The following is a 15,712-nucleotide window of genomic DNA, read 5'->3' as shown; positions in this document are numbered from 1 at the left end:
CCCCCCCGGCCGGCCCGCCGGTCCTTAACCGCGCCTGCCCTAGACCCGGCGATGACCCCTTTGTACAGGGTGCTTCACAGACACCTTCCTTTTTTTTTTGCTTATACCGCATGCAGCCGTGCGGCCCCGTGCGATATGCAACCCGCCCGCAGGCGTGTATGCTGAAAAGTATAAAGCCAAATAAAGGAGGGGCATGTGGACTGGTGAGGGTCAGTATAAGCCACCCTTAGAGACGAGTCCAGTGTCGTACCAAGCGAAGGTAAAGCAGTTAAACAAAACGCTTCAACATCACAAGAGGGAGATACCCTGGCAAGTAGGCAACCCGCGCCCGAAGTGAGTTTGAGGATCGGGGGTATGGAGGGAGGGAGCTTCCCGCCCTATGACATCATGTCGCAAAAGGCGCGAAAAGGGTTCATTGCCCATTCCTATCCTGTCACTTTCTCTCAGTCATCTCTCACCGGTTCACCGATCAAGATCAACGACCCCACAAGAGGACAAGTGTCTAGCTGTTTGCTGTTAATATCGAAACGTGTCCAGGACATATATACAATGCCGAACGGAATAGCTTGCGGAGAAATCCAGGTATGAAAGCCGCCAACACGAAGATGTTACGTAGGGTCGGCGGCACAACATATTGAACTGATGATATCTTGGTTTGGGTATTTTCGGTCCATCCGACTGTCCCTCTTGTTTGCCCCGCTATCGACGTCCGCGAGTATCTCAGGAGCATCCATTTGCGGTTGTGGTGCTTTCTGCTTTGTTCCGAGCAGAAACCTCCGGCCTAATGACGATGGAGGGAGGGGTTATGGCCTTATCAGTTTCTCGCCCGCTGCGGCTGGGCTTTGTCATTCTTCGGACGGCGCTGGGTGACGACGTGACTGGGACTCAGGGCCAAAGTGTGGTGTTTGAACAAGACTTCTTCCGCCGTGTGTTGTGTGTTTTCCCATTGCAACGAGTGCACCTTGGGGACCTAACCTCCCTCACGTCGGCGCTGCTACAACCGTTTGCGCCGGACTTGTGAGCCGCAGAACGAACGCCATTGCGGTTGTATAATCGCACGCAGTCTAGTGTGTCGTCTCGCCTGGAGCTCACCTCCCATCCCTATTTGGCAATTGCCCTGTCGGTTAATCAGCTGATAAGACGAAATTGGCGCGAATCCGAGTTTGGCCCCCTTCCCCTCCCACCGGGCTTCCCCTCTGTTCCCCGCACCCTCGGCGGGGGGTCCTTTGTTTGGATTCGTTTCCTCCAAGAAGGCCGCGGTTCAATGTGATTTGATTACATAACCTGCGCCCGTCTCCAGTCCAGGTGCACCTGCATTCTTGCGTCGTCCTGCGTGTCCTTCCACCCCAAGAGAACCATCGCTGGCCCGGTCAACGCCCAAGCTTCTTCGTGAGGAATGAATGGAAATGGAAACCAACTACGACGAAGACTTGAACGAGAATGTGTTCTACCAAATGCTGAACGGCGAACACAAAGAGTTATTTCAAAAGGCCACCGCCGAAGGATGGGTGATCTGTGTCCCGCGAGCTGGGTCCTTGCCCAAGTACGCCCTGACGGACAATGACATCTACAGTCACATTCTGATTCCCAGTGATGAGTTGCCAGAGAGCCATTTTCGATCTTTGAATGAGAAGGATGTCCGTATTTGCAACAGAGTTATCACAGTTGAGCAGGATGACATTTCTCGCCCGTACAGCACTCACATTCTCTTTGAAGAAACGTTCTACACTGATGATTACATGAAGTATAAAGTTTTGTGTGTTGAAAGTCCCCTCGACCAGCAGTGTGAACCAGGGCAAATGAGCGATGTTGGTATTGTATCTGTTAATACATTGCAGGATTGTATTGATTTGTTGTGGACAGAGAGCAGTGGCAAAGATGTCTTGGAACAAATGGATGACGCAGTTACCAACTTTCTTAAAGACAATGACGGTGTTGAACTGGAACCTCTTCAGAAGCAACGAGACCAAACCAGTGCACTGTACTCCAGGTGTCTTCAAATTGCACTTCGCGACGCCCGTTTAAGAGAGAAGACAACTGCCAACAAACATCTTCTTCAAAGTGTCAAGGTTGCTGTAGAAACTTATTTACATCATGGTATCTATCATATTCTTATCAAGGGGGTCACTGCTTGCACAGCATATGAGGATGCAGCTTTAAACAAAATTATTCGAAATGTGTCTGATCTTCAGCTCAGAGATCTAGGTGTTAGGTCAGATTTGTATGACACAGTACCTAAGGCTAAGCAGGAGCTTGCAAGAATTGATAGATACAGTACAGTATTAGGCAAAATTGGGTGCATTAAGAAAACTTTAGCTGCCATATCTAGGACTAGACCTGGGGAAGACCCAACTAAAGGCAATATCATTGCTGCTGATGACTTGCTCCCGATGATGGTGTTTTTGGTTATCAAAGCCAGTCTTGCTAACTGGATTGCTCATCTTACAGTAATGAAAACATTTAGATTTTCAGCTAGTGCTAGTTGTCAAACTGATGAAGCAAGCTTTCTCATCACCTCCTTAGAGGCTGCCATTGAGCATGTGAAGTCAGGAGTGCTCTTAGGTCCTTCTGAACCAGAAGCACAGTGGGTTTATGAGTCATCTAAAAGTGAAGGAAGTGATGATGACTTTGAAGTTATCAGCAATTCTGTGGAGACAGTCAAGCTGGAGGCCAGATCAGATTTAGATCCATCATCTATTGCATACCTTTTTGAACACATTAGAGTTGGGAATGAAGATGAGGTTGTCAATGTGTTAGATAATGGTACAAAACAGCCTAAAAAGGAGGTTGATTCTAGTCTTGCCCTTTGCCACCCGCTCTGCTCATGTGACAGATGTGAGGGGTTGTTGTCAAAAGTCTTGTGTGTCACAACACCTACTATCCACTCGTGTGATGACAGAGGTTTTACTGCTCTCCATGTGGCAAGCCTTTATGGTCAGCCACAGATAGTTGATCTTCTTCTTTCTCGGGGAGCTTCCGTCAACGTGTCTGACTACAGTGGATCAACTCCCATGCATTACGCTGCATCAAGGGGTCATCAAAATGCCTTGTTGCTACTTGCTCACACTGGTGCAGAAATCCAATGTCGAGATAATGAAGGCAATGCACCTCTTCATCTGAGTGCTGGCAATGGACATGAAGGTTGTGTGAAGGCTCTTCTATACTTTTCGGAGCATGTAGGAGTGAGGTTGGATGTAAATTCTACCAATACTAATGGAGACACTGCCCTGCATCATGCAGCTCGCTGGGGTTATGAAGGAATTGTGAACATTCTGTTGGAATATGGTGCAAACCCTAGCATAGAGAATAAGCGTAAATTGACTCCTAGTCACTATGCCCATAATCTGCATGTATCGCGACTGCTCTCCAATGCTGTCTCAAGCAGGGCCACTGGTAAATCCTCACCACTAGACCTTCTAAAGAAACCATCTAAGACTCAGTCTGATGTCTCTATAGCTGCAGTTTACAAAGAGAAGCTTGATTTCAGTGATGACCATGAAACCTGCTCATTAAATGGCAGTATTGGGGAACATTCAAGCATAAGACCTCACAACACTGAACAAATAAAGAGAGTGGAAAAGTTGCTGAGAGCTATTGCTGTTGGAGATACCCGTCTTGCATGCTACTATCTAGGGCTAGAAGGACCTGGAGAAAGTCTTCAGTGCAATAATGAAGTGAGTAATGTTGTCATGTGTCATCCTTTATGCATTTGTGAGAACTGCAGGCCTAAAAATATAGATGTAAAATCAGGTGCAGTGTCAGAGAGAGTCACTTTAAATGTAAATGTTTCCAATTCGGAAGGGTTTACGCCCTTGCATATTGCAGCCATGAATGGTCAGTCTGATTTGATGCGCTTGTTATTAGATGCTGGAGCATATCCCAATGTTCGTACTCGTCAGAAAGGCTGCACTCCTCTTCACTTGGCTTGTCAGCATCAGCGTGTTGCAGCTGCCAGAATCCTCACTCAAACAGGAGAATGTAACTTAAATTTACAAGACTTGCGAGGCAACAGTGCTTTACATCATGCTTGTTTTTCTGGTAATGCTAAACTTGTGGAACTTCTTGTTAAAGAGGGGGCTATTGTTGATTTGAGAAATGCAGAAGGCAAGAGGCCTGTTGACGATGCTGAGGAAAAAACGTCCTTAAATGTGATAAGACTTTTAAAAATTGGTAAGACTTCATCGAAAAGTGTGTAGCTTGAAATCTGGTCATTTGCTTTAATTGGTCACGGCACTGAATCTCTTTGCCTGTCTGTAATGTGTCAGTATGTGCCTTCCTGTCTGTATACCTATGGATCAGTCTCAAGTGTGGACTCTAGTGTCTTTGTGCATGTTGATTTACAAAAACAGTCAAGATTCCTTGAGCAGTTGCTTTACCATTGTCATCTGTGATTTTTGATAATGTGTTGTTTTTTTTTAGATTTATTTGAAGATTGCTTTTATCAGTTTTCCTATATGTGTAAGACATAAAATATTTTAAAGACAACTTGTTTGGTATAACTCTTAAAGACTGTAAATAACCGTGCTAACAAAATTTTTTACCTTGTCAATACTTTATGAAAGAGCATTCGTGTGGTTTAAGGAAGTTTGTTTTGTTTACATTTTTACATTCCAAATTTATTAATAAAAATAACTATCAGTATTGTTTGATGCAATTAATGAAGGGTACATGCTTGTTGTTTGAAAAACGTCTCTATGTATTCCCAGTTTGAGATGCAAGAAATGCAGCTAAGAGATGTAATCCTCATTTTTAATTAAAAACGTTGTGAAAGTTCACATCTGATTGTTCCTGATTTCTCCTCCCCAATTCATCTCTATATTTATCTCAATATTAAAAACAATTAAAATGAAAATAACATTTTTTGCCACTAAGAAGGTAATTTTTTCATCTTGAAACATACATCTCATGTCTTGGGCTTGGGAACAAAAAAAAGATTGTACAGCTTTGAAAAGAAGAAACATTTTAATTTACTTGTCTAGGGCTTGGGAAAGACAAAAATTGTACAGCTTTGAAAAGAAGAAACATGTTAATTTACTTGGTTTTATTTTCATATTTTACAGGTCATTTTTGGCCCTATGTTTTCTGGAAAGACCACAGAGTTGATTCGACGGTTGAAACGGTACCAAATTGCCAAATACCGTTGCCTGATTCTTAGATACGCCAGAGATGTCCGATATAGTACTACGGGTATAGCCACACATGACAAGCAAGAGCTTCCTGCAGTGTCTGCTGAAAAGTTGTCAACAGTCAGACATTTTGCCGATGATGTGAATGTCATAGGTATTGACGAAGGACAATTTGTAAGTAATTTGTTATGTCGTTAGTGATACTGTACATGCAGTACAGTCATGTTAATTAATGTTTAACAAATTTATCCTTGTAGTTTCCTGATTGTGTTGACTTTGCTGAAGAAATGGCTAATGCTGGTAAAATTGTTATTGTGGCTGCTTTGGATGGTGACTTTCAGCGGATTGGCTTTGGAGACATTTTACGGCTTATACCTTTGGCTGAAAGTGTTGTGAAACTAAAAGCAGTCTGCATGGCATGCTTTAGTGATGCTTCATTTACAAAACGGACATCCTTAGAAAAAGAGGTAAGTGCAGAAGAGATGATCCCTGTGAAGCCTAATTTGAAATACAAGTTATATCTGCCATTCTGAATGATTAACTTTCCAGCTAGAGATTATTGGTGGAGAAGACAAGTACATGGCTGTTTGCCGTCGGTGTCACCTCTCTGTATCTACTATCACTCCCTCCAAATTTCCATTATCCGAACGCACCAATAACAAGCTAACACCTTCTAAAATGGAAGAGCACTTAAAAGTAAAACGTGACTTGTCTAATGCCTTGAAAATGGATGCAATGGATGTGGAGAACTGCAACTTTGCATGATTATGGCCAATGCATGGCCCATTGTTAGTTGTGTGATAGGAATTAATTAATTTTTATATTCATACTCCCTGTATTATTGCAAAGCAAACCTGCTAGATTCTTAATTTTATATTATATATGAGGACTTCAATTTATTTTGATTTTGTCTTTACTTTTGCTGTGTGTTACCTCAATTTGTTGTTGATAATATTCCCAGCAAATAATAAGTGCAATAGAATTAATAGCATACATTTATTTTTTATTCTGTCTTAAAATAAAAATCTTATTATCTATATGAATACTTCAGTCTGTATTTGCATGAAATGAAACTCACAAGGAAGAGCATGTATTGGAGAGAAAGGCATTTCCCTTAATGAAAATTGATGTTTGCACCCAAACATCTCATGTCTGTTGTAAGTTCTAGTCTATGGCCAAGGACCGGAAAGACCCTTCGACCCCAAAGTTGCTTTTGGGACCTCCGACTCTCTTGGACTCCTCGGCCTTCCACGTGCGCTCGTCCAGGAAAAAGTCGCGGTGCGCGATCACCTTCTTCCTCCAAACCTCTGCAAGCCAAAATGTATAGTCGTTTAGTCCTACGCTGTCAGACTGGTCTACACACGTGGATGGCATGCTGACCTTTCAGCTCTGCGCAGCTGGGCTGATCTCCCCCGTAGTCTTTGGGCATCAGTTCTTTCGGCACGAAGTCGTAGAAGGAGGGGTCGCCGGGCGGGTGATAGTGGATCTGTGGGGAACGGAAACCTTTGAGACACCCCCTCCTCTCTGTTTTTGGTAAGGCCTTATTCGGCAGCTGTCCTGGCGCACTCACCATCGAGGACACTTCTCTCCGCGTCAGCGGCTTGACGAGGGTCATGATTTTGTCCATGATGGGCGGCACGTTGATGATGTGGATGTGCTTGAGCTTGACGGGGTGAGCCTCCTGCAAGCAGAGGGTGGGTCGGTGCTGGCGCGGGGGTGCCGCGGGACGGCGGCGGCCCCAGCCCAGCTGCCCCAGCCTGCCCGCGCCCACCCCCGCCCCGCGGGGCAGAGGGCGTGGGAGACTGCCAGCGTGACGTCAACGCCCCGGGGCCCGGCAACTAAGTGGCCCCGCGGCTTTGGCGTGTTGCCTATGCTCCGGGCGGACCCGCGACCCGCGGCGGCGCCGCGCAGCAACGCGCAGCGACAAGCAGCCATTTGCCTTCAAACAACAAACACACAGCCCCGGGGGAGACACTCACCTGGAAGTACTGCATGTACTTCCGGAGGCTGGGGAGCACGACGCGCGCCAGGTGGCGCAGCGACACGTCCTTGAGGTCGAAGACGGGCACGTCCCCGGCGGGGATGTTGGTCTCGCTGACGATGCGCGCGTCGGCGACCAGGAGGAGCATCTTGACGTAGTCGTTGTACACGAGCTTGTCCGGGTCGGGGTCGCTGAGGCGGTAGAGGAACACCTGGTAGTCCTCCGGGGTGCGCTTGGGCAGCGGGATCACGTCGCTGTGCCGGGAGAGGGGAGAAAGGATTCTCATCGCCACCGTTCTTTCTTCTGGCTGTACACTGTACCGGATGCAGGCGTGCGGGCGGGCTTGCCTATCGTCGCCTACCGAGGCGCCCCACGGCCCCGTGCTGCTCCGTGTGAGTATGCAACCCGTCCGCACGCCTGTATCCGGTAATCCGGTACAGTAAAACCAGAAGAAAGAACAGCGCCGATGGGCCACCCTGTGGAATCGCCGTTCGCGTTCAGAAATGTCATTTTGTCGCGGAAATCAAGTGGAAAACTTTACACGACGTATTTGTGACGACTTTGTGTTTGTTGGGGCAACAGGCCTGGCCGTGGCCGGGTAAACTCACACGACGTCGAAGGCCGCCTGCACGTTGGGCTGCAGCGGGTCGCGCTGGCTGAAGAACTCTGGCGCCGCGTTGCGCAGCGTGCAGTTGAGCTCCAGGACGGTCTTGGAGCGCTCCACCGAGTGGTCGCAGCTGTGCAGGAAGCGCCGCAAGAGGTTGTCACCTGCATGACAGTGAAAGAGAGATGAAAAGTCACGGTGGTGACCCCCAAAGGATTCTTCGCGAGCTCAGCAAAAATCAGTGTACAGCCTAAAAAAATATAGTCAAAAATCAAAGAAAAATTAATTTAAAAGTTTCATAAATGCCAGAAAATGGAAAACAAAATTAAGTAAGAAACGTCTTAGGGATCGGCCAGAAAGTACGTCTGCTTTTCTCAGGTTTGCTCGACAAATCACAGGAGCTTGGCGCCTGCGAAACTCAGGGTAGGCCACACCGCATTGCACGCATGCACTGCAGGCAAGATGTTGCCTACCGATCAGCAGGTATGAGAGCTTTAGTAGCCTGAGCTGGTGGGCAGTCTCATACTTTGTGGATGATCCCTTAGCGCGGCGCCTTTCGCACTCACTGATGGTGTCACCCGGGAGGTGCGGCTGCTTGGCGAGCCACTGCCGGATGGCGTCCACCTCGGACTCGATCTGCTTCTCCGTCGGCTGCTGTCCCATGGCGCCGCTGCAACCGGACGACAGTTTTAGCGTTTTAAAAGAGCCCCTGTTCCTTAGGGCGGGGCGGGGCGGGGGACGGGGTTGTGGTTTAGTGCGTCGTCGCCGAGTCTTGCGCGGTTGTAAAGGCGCGCGGGAGTGACATTGCGCCGCCTGTACTGTCATTGCACCGCGCGCCGCCGGGCCACGCCGGGGAACATCGCGGCCCGGCCCCAAAAAATAATGTCTACTCCGAAGCGTCGACCTTATATCTCCTCCAACGCGCGACTTCAGCAGGAGTCAGCGGCAGCATCCTCTCGTCTCCGGTTGACGGACTGAATAAAAATAAAAAACAGCAGCAGCATGAAGTCAGCTCGGCGCAGTCAGCGCCCAATGCGCCCGCCGCTCCAGCCATCAGTCAACGTTTTGTCCGCCTGAGTGGATTTGCCAAAGTCCTTCGGAAAACAAAACGCGCGCCGAATAAGTTCGCGGAAAGTCACAATGGGGAAAAGGCTGAGCCGGACCCGACTGGCCTATTCATTGATTAAGCTCCGGGGGTGGAAGTGATTAGAGGGGGGGGGGGGGGTCAATGGAGCCCTTTTACCCACGCCTTATCGGAAGAAAGAGAACGGCCGTTTATCCTGTTTCTCACGCTGTTTTTCAGCCGGCCTTTTAAAACGCTTTTAAGCGGGTTTTTTTTTTCACTCCCCCGCCTCCCATCAACGCGCCCGGCACTTGCTGCGGCTCGCCGCGACCCAATCGGGAAAAGAGCTCCACGAGACTAGTGTGGTCGTCTGTCTGCCTCGCCGCGGCCGGGCCGGGCCGGGCCGGGCACCACAGTCACAACACACACGGCACACGGAGGCAGTTAGTTGTTTAGCACGTGCATTCGCGAAGATATTCGGCTGGTCTGCAACGTGCATGCATGGACGAGACTCATACACGGCAAGCACATTGTTATTTTACAATTACTGCCCCCCCCCTCTTCCCTCTTGGCTTCTTTGCGGTTTAGAGGTCCTCCTGGCTGGCCTGGCTGACGCACGAGGTTTGGCACGGCGGGCAACACACATTAGGCCACTACACACGGGACGGCCCGAGTGGGGCTGGAGAGGCTGAGGAGTTTGCTCACCAAAATAGTTTTACTTTCAATTTACACGCTCGTAGTGGTGTGTAGTCCTCTTAAGCCGTCTTTTGAATGCCATGTAACTGCCTCCTCTACTCTGATTTTTTTTTTTGATTACTCGTCGTGTATGTAAAAGAAAGAGGAGGAAAAAGCCTCTTTTTTATGCCGAGATACGGCACCTGAAAAGAGGGGCGGCGGGGTAGGAGGGGAAGGGCGGGGCTCGGGCGCAGCGCTTGAAAAGCCACTGCCATGCCGCGTATGTCTACCCAGTGCTTTTGGGGTGAAGCGACAGAGGGGGAGGGTTGGGAAGTAAGAGGGGCGAGAAAGGTGCGCCAGCGCAGCGGTATCCTTTTAAAAGGGAGCAGTGAGCGACGCAAAAATATGGTACAGGCGAGGAGCCAGCTAGTCAGCGTGGGAAGGACCGGGGGGTGGGCGGCGGGTGGAGGCGGTGCGGCGTGCGTGCGTATGGCGCAACTTGTCGATACGGTATGGCTTTTTGCAGTGTAGGCGGAAGGCGCATAGCGATCGTGCCCGCGGCGCCTCCTAGGAGCGCCGCCCGCAGCCGCCCCGTGGGGCAACGCCACCGCATAACGCACCGCAGCCGCGGCAACCGCCACGTAATGGAATCAAGCTGTCATTCAAACCGCGGTGGGCTGCGTTGGCAATGTTTAGATTGCCTGGCTCGTTTTTCACCGGGCCGCGGGCGCCGTGTCGCGGCTCATGCCCTCCGCCAGGCCCCCATGTCGTTACCCGTCACATGTCATGACGAGTCACATCTCTGGCCGCGATCGCGAGAGGCCAGGCGGGGCCCGGGTGCGCGCGGCAGCGGCAGCGGCAGCGGCACCGCCAGCACCACCCGGGGGCGCGCGGACCCAGTCATTTGTTATTTTTGCAGCAGACAGCGGGAATACCCACCCACCCAGCCCCGCCCCGCGCCGCTCCCCGCGGGCGCGCCGCTGGCGCCCTCCGTCGGGTCCATCACATTGTTTTAATACTGTCATTATGTAATTAGGTGGTGGAATGTGATGGCTTTCTGCGAATGTCACTCTACCCTCGTCTCTCCGGTGAAAAACAAAAACACCATACAAGTGGGCTTTTATTCTACGTGACAGTCGCGCACGATCCAACAAACCACTGTTTGAAACATTCACTTAAAAAATTAAAGCCCATGTATAATCGGCCCTCTCGCGCCCAGGCTAAGCCAGTTCGCTCACCTGTGCTGTGTTTCTGCTGGAGTCTCTTTGCAGCGCTCTCCAGGCGTTCTCCAGGCGCGCTCCAGGCCCTCCAGCCGGGGCCTTGGTGCTGTCTGCTTGTCGTGCTCACTCCTCTCCGCTCGCTCCGCCTCGCTCGGGTCGGGTACGTACCGCCGATGGCACTACACTGGCGAGCAGGCCCGAGCCGAGCGTACCCATCGGGAGGCTCTCTTGTTTGGGACGGGGCCCGGGCCCCCGCCGCCCCACCGGGCCGCTTCCAGCTGGCGGTGACGGCAGGTTCTGGAAGCCCCGCGGCCCGGGCGCCTCTGGAGCCTGGGAGTGGGGCGCCCAGCGGCCGGGCCCGCCGCAGCCTCCTTCAGGGCTTCCAAGGTAGGCAGCCCGCCCCTCCCTCCCGGCACCGGATCCTGGACCTGGACCTACCGATCAGCTGGCCGTTCCAGAAATGCGTGGAAAAAGAAGGAGACGGCGCGCGGCGCGCGGTGTGAATGGCCTGGCCCCGCCCCGCGCCCGCGCCGCGCACTCGGAGAGGAAAGTTCCCTTCCGAGAGTAGTTGTTTGTTTTGGACTGGAAGCTCTCAGCCAGGTATAGGCGCAGTAGTCTGGAGGAGGACGTGGAGGCGGTTCGCTGCTGCAGGCCCTTGAGGTTGTCCGCTGCCGGACGGCTCCGGGAAAAACACTACGTGAACACGGAAAGTTTGCATATTGATTGCCTGGGGTCTGCAGCAACACTACACTTTAAATCTGGGGTGTCCATCAGCTGTGTGACTTACGTCGCCCGACCCAGGTTTCTATGTGACTCAAGTAGCATTTTTGGCACCATTTTCCTACAGAGAGGCCCAGGCAAGGGGTGTTCAATAAGACAGCATCTTACCTTGGCTGGGCCTGGTCATCTGCGGGAAAAGGGTGCCAAAACTAAAGGTGTCCAGCAAAAGTGCGACTTAAGTCGCCAAAATCTTGTGGAAGGTGATTCGAAGACATTTCGAGGGGCGTGGTCGGAAATGATCGCAAACTGCTCGAAATTTAACCAGTTGCAACCGTACAACTCCAATCATGTTAAAGTTGATGCCTCCTCAAGCGGCATCTCTGTCGGGCTGACCCCCTCACCTCGACGCCGGTCTGTCTCGCCAGACGGACGGACTGGCAAGTCACATCTCTTGTCGAAGTGAGTGCCTCCCCCCCCCTTTTCCCCCATAACGTGAGCCACGAAAACAGAGACAGACCGGTGTTTGGCCCAAATCAATGACCGCGTGCACGAACCTACACCTCAGCACTGATTCATCCTACTCGACGCGAATAACCAGAACCTATAAACCGATTCATCTGTTTACCCGAGCTCCCTTGTCATCGCCTCCGCCACTGGGGCGCGGACGGCGATGGCGGTCGCGATGGTTACCTCACATTTGCCGTATCGCCTGCCTGTATCTCGGACCACCTGTGCCGGGGCCCACGCGAGCCAAACGAATTAGAGTGCATCAGCACGACCAAAGCCCCGTTTGGGGACCATAGCCAGAAAGTCCTATGTAAGTACTCATAGCGCCTGGTCGGTAGGCAACATCACGCATGCAGCGCCTGCGTGTGCTGCGGAGTGGCCTACCACGAGTCTCGCAGGCGCCGTGCTCGCGCCATTTGCCGAATGAATCGGGATTAAAACAGACGTACTTTCTGGACGATCTCTTGGGACGTGACCAGGTCCTGGCCAGCCCGAGCCCGACCCGCCACCTAACCACTCTAGTTATCCAGTTTCGTCACTGCCGCAGCCGCATGGCTGGACACGGGATCACCTGCCGCTGCCATTTTCGGGTAATTCTTGTCCCCGGACTGTCGTCACACTCATAGCGTGACTGTCGCCACACTCATCGCTCGAGGCCGCGAGCAGCCGCACCGCTGGCCAGCCGCTCCACGCGCCCAGTCAATCGCGCCAATAGAATCGCGCCGCCCGCGCTGGGCCACAGTGACGTCCGGAGCCTCGGGCGCTGCCATCACACCCGGCACATCGTACATCACCTCACCAATACTGTGTGTATGCGTGTGTGCGCTCTTCTTGGAAGCTACCAGGTCCAGCATCACGTTGTTCATCGTGTCCTCACATCCTCCAGTGGTGTTGTTTGCGTATATCGCGTATACCTTTTGTCTTTGTACCCGCTGGTACTGGTGGGTTTTTCTTGCAGGCCCCCCCCCCTCCCCGTCCGTCTGTAAGGGGTCATCCAGAGAGTTCGTCTGTTTTTATTATTCTCAGATTCATTCAGCAAACGACGGAAGCTCAGCGCCTGCGAACCTTAGGGTAGGCCACTTCGCAATACACGCATGCCATGCATGCAAGGTGGTGCCTACCTATTAGGCGCTATGAGAGCTCGCACAGAGATAGGCTGAACGTGGTGGTCTAGAAACGGCAAACGACGGGCGTACTTTTTGGATGGCCCTTAAAACAACGACAGGCATACCCGCAACCGCCTGCGAGTGCTGTGTATACTTAGTGTAAACTACGAATTTGTACGACTCAGCCACACTCTAACACATTATGCGGTTCCCTATTATTGAAGCGTCGCTGTCGACAACCTTCTATGATGCTCCTCTCCTCCCCTGCGATCCTCTGTGGGGACTGCCGGCGCCGGGCCGGGGTACTCGGTCCTTATCCAAAACACTTTCTCTCTCTGTCAAAAAAATACAAAGTATAAAGCCCGGCTTCTGTTCCACCGTAATAAATAAATCCAATGAGAGGGTATAGGTGGGGCCCGCCCCCCGGGCGACAGACTCCCCGCCACTCCACGCCACTTGTAGCAGAAATAGCATCCGATATCGATCCGTACCGCTGAGCCCCGAGCCGGGCCACGACAGGACAGCACCCCGGCTCCGGGACCATCAGCGCCATCAGCAGCCAGAACCGGGTAGAGATTCTCTACTAACCTATATGAGTATTGATCTTCACTTGTGAACGAGATAGCTGGCCTTTCGGGTTGAATTGGATCGGGAAGGTGAGAAAAAAAGAGACATAAGACGGCTGTATCTGATGAGAACTGAGTCGCTTTATTTTACTTCCTTCTCAAAAAATATTGCAGCAGCAAAACACATCCCACACATAAACGTGATCGACTTAGTCTAAATAAAAAATAAATACTTTTCATCAACAATTTGAATAAAACTGGCGAACCCTTATCAATTAAATCTACATAATGTACACATTTTACGTCACCCTTCCTTCGGTGATTTTTATTTAAGTAAAAGGTAAAGAATGTGGTGCATTGGAATACGAAAAGTTTGCACGAAATTGACGGAAGAATTAACAAGTACATGAAAAAAGGAGCTAATTGGGAAACAAAACATGAGCTTTTCTTCTATAGCAACTTACTTTTAACAGTGCTTTAACAGTACTTTTAACAGCAACATTATAATTTTAACCTCATACGTGGAGGCAAGGGAAGCTGAACAGACGCGTATAGTTGGTTCCACCAAAGAGATCTTTTGTTTTGTTGGTGTTTGGGGTCCTTTTTTCGAGATCTCTTTGACTGGAGCGACAATGTGCCTGTGAAGCCCCCCTTGCCCCGATGCGATCCCAGAGCCTCGACTGGCAGGCCTGTAGCACCGCGACGTTTTCCTTAACCAACTATAAACTTTTTGCTTTTTTTTCACTCGATGGTATGTTTTAGCGGAGCCCGGGGGGCCGAGCTTTAAAAGTACATTTCAAGTAATTTCGCTCACGAAAAGGAGCGCTAGAGGGTAGAGATAGAGAGGGAGTCACAGAGAGGAGTAAGAAGATTGTCGAGCCCCTCCTGGAACCGTTCTGCGGAGAGAGGGGTGCGGTAATTTATGTGTAGGATGGGCGCCGACGATCGCTACAGGCTAAAGCGGCCAGTGTTAGCGGAGGACGAAAACTAAAAAAGAAAAGGGGATGTTAGGGGCCCCGGTGGTGCCGTGGTGCGGTGCGCTGTCGTGCTGCGCCGCGCCACGCGCCCCGCCGCGCGCCGAGGCAGCCTCTTCTACAAAGCTCCTCTAGCTCTCATCTACGGGCCCGTCGAAGCAGGAGCTCTACAACAGAACAAACGAGAAAACAATAATTACTTTTACCATCTTTTTTTGCGCCGCGGTTCCGAGCCAACCGTGCACTACGGGGCAGCACAAAAACACACACACTGCATCAACGCCTATGAAACGAAACAAACAAAGAAAGAGGGAGCAAGGGAAAACAACGCAGGAGTCAAGTCAAAAAGACGGGGAGAAGAGACAGCCCCGTGCGAAGAGATTAGATGGCGCTCTGCTCTGTCGGGGCTCATGGCGCCGACGCCGATGGTTTTCCTTTCTATTCCTGCTGTGCCCTTCACCCCACCCCCCTTTTCAGCCGCGCCCAGGACTGCAGGCGAATACCTTACTCCGCAGCGCGGCGCGGGGGATGGGATACAAAGGAGAAGAGAAGCCCGCCGGCTGAGCCGGGGCCGCGGCTGGTACGGACGGACCGGCGCCACGGCGGCAGCTGGGGCCTGGAGCCAGCCCCCTATCAGCAAACCTGGCGGCAGCCCCAGACCCCCCGGCGGCAGACCTGGAGGCAGACCTCGCGGCAGCCCCTGGCAGCTGCCCTGGAGGCAGCCCCTGGAGGCAGCCCCTGGAGGCAGCCCCAGGAGGAGACAGCCCCTGGAGGCAGCCCAACACCCCGACGCTAATGGGACATGGCAAAGGTGTGCGCCTGTATTGTGGCCCGTACCCCCTCTGCGAACAGCGCGCGAGCGCGCACACACATACACATTCAAATACATGCGCCCTCTCTCACTCACGACAAGCCTCCCCCCCTCCTCTCCTCTCACACACACGCACAAACACATGGGCTCCGGGCGGGAAGCCATACAGTCGTCCATCTAGCTACTGACTGGCGTGTCGGTCCACGCCGCGGTTGACCAATAACAACGAGGACGCCCAAAGGGTTTCCAGCGAGGGCGGGGGCCGGGCAGGCATATTCCAAGGTCGAAAACAGGAGGGGCGCGCGATGGAACAACAAACCGAGCAATACCGAACCGACAATGCGAGGGAAAGAGACTGT

The 15,712-nt window shown here is 51.6% G+C and overlaps 4 protein-coding genes across 5 annotated transcripts in view; 2 read left to right on the top strand and 2 right to left on the bottom strand.

Moving 5' to 3' along the window:
* Positions 1-403: 403 nt before the first annotated feature.
* Positions 404-6,169, top strand: LOC113204336 (thymidine kinase, cytosolic-like). The gene is made up of 4 exons (XM_026419497.2): positions 404-582; positions 5,061-5,300; positions 5,384-5,593; positions 5,676-6,169. The coding sequence occupies exons 1-4, from the start codon at positions 550-552 to the stop codon at positions 5,889-5,891; spliced, it is 699 nt and encodes a 232-aa protein (XP_026275282.2). The 5' UTR covers positions 404-549; the 3' UTR covers positions 5,892-6,169.
* LOC113204335 (ankyrin repeat domain-containing protein 27-like) lies at positions 619-4,775 on the top strand. Of its 2 annotated transcripts, XM_026419496.2 has the most exons (2): positions 619-3,674; positions 3,865-4,125. In XM_026419496.2, the coding sequence occupies exons 1-2, from the start codon at positions 1,401-1,403 to the stop codon at positions 3,985-3,987; spliced, it is 2,397 nt and encodes a 798-aa protein (XP_026275281.1). In that variant the 5' UTR covers positions 619-1,400; the 3' UTR covers positions 3,988-4,125. The 2 variants fall into 2 exon arrangements, with proteins under 2 accessions (XP_026275281.1, XP_052130061.1); XM_052274101.1 differs by having other exon boundaries at positions 623-4,775.
* Positions 6,109-10,933, bottom strand: LOC113204337 (alpha-tocopherol transfer protein-like). The gene is made up of 7 exons (XM_026419498.2): positions 10,688-10,933; positions 8,278-8,381; positions 7,716-7,875; positions 7,106-7,361; positions 6,697-6,807; positions 6,507-6,612; positions 6,109-6,433 (listed from the first exon to the last, which is right to left on the bottom strand). The coding sequence occupies exons 2-7, from the start codon at positions 8,372-8,374 to the stop codon at positions 6,291-6,293; spliced, it is 873 nt and encodes a 290-aa protein (XP_026275283.1). The 5' UTR covers positions 8,375-8,381; positions 10,688-10,933; the 3' UTR covers positions 6,109-6,290.
* A 2,756-nt stretch (positions 10,934-13,689) lies between these two features.
* The window catches only part of LOC113204344 (uncharacterized), a gene marked incomplete in the record, with an annotated part of 31,290 nt that continues 29,267 nt past the window's right edge, over positions 13,690-15,712 (bottom strand). The window contains 1 exon segment of the mRNA XM_052274103.1: positions 13,690-14,709. Coding sequence (XP_052130063.1) covers positions 14,674-14,709 — 36 coding nt within the window.

Source organism: Frankliniella occidentalis, unplaced genomic scaffold (genome assembly GCF_000697945.3).
Source record: "Frankliniella occidentalis isolate FOCC.00 unplaced genomic scaffold, Focc_3.1 Scaffold336, whole genome shotgun sequence".
NCBI lineage: Eukaryota > Metazoa > Arthropoda > Insecta > Thysanoptera > Thripidae > Frankliniella > Frankliniella occidentalis.
The sequence above is the reverse complement of the archived record's forward strand: the minus strand, read 5'-3'. Positions and strand labels throughout refer to the sequence as shown.

Excerpts from the sequence above, each read along its gene's own strand:
- LOC113204336 (XM_026419497.2), top strand. The coding sequence starts at position 550 with ATGCCGAACGGAATAGCTTGCGGAGAAATCCAG. Across the intron at positions 583-5,060 it reads TAGCTTGCGGAGAAATCCAG|GTCATTTTTGGCCCTATGTT; the intron begins GTATGAAAGCCG and ends CATATTTTACAG. Across the intron at positions 5,594-5,675 it reads GGACATCCTTAGAAAAAGAG|CTAGAGATTATTGGTGGAGA; the intron begins GTAAGTGCAGAA and ends TTAACTTTCCAG.
- LOC113204335 (XM_052274101.1), top strand. The coding sequence starts at position 1,401 with ATGGAAATGGAAACCAACTACGACGAAGACTTGAACGAGAATGTGTTC.
- LOC113204337 (XM_026419498.2), bottom strand. The coding sequence starts at position 8,374 with ATGGGACAGCAGCCGACGGAGAAGCAGATCGAGTCCGAGGTGGACGCC. Across the intron at positions 7,362-7,715 it reads CAGGCGGCCTTCGACGTCGT|CGACGTGATCCCGCTGCCCA; the intron begins GTGAGTTTACCC and ends CTCCCGGCACAG. Across the intron at positions 6,613-6,696 it reads GGAGAGAAGTGTCCTCGATG|ATCCACTATCACCCGCCCGG; the intron begins GTGAGTGCGCCA and ends CGTTCCCCACAG.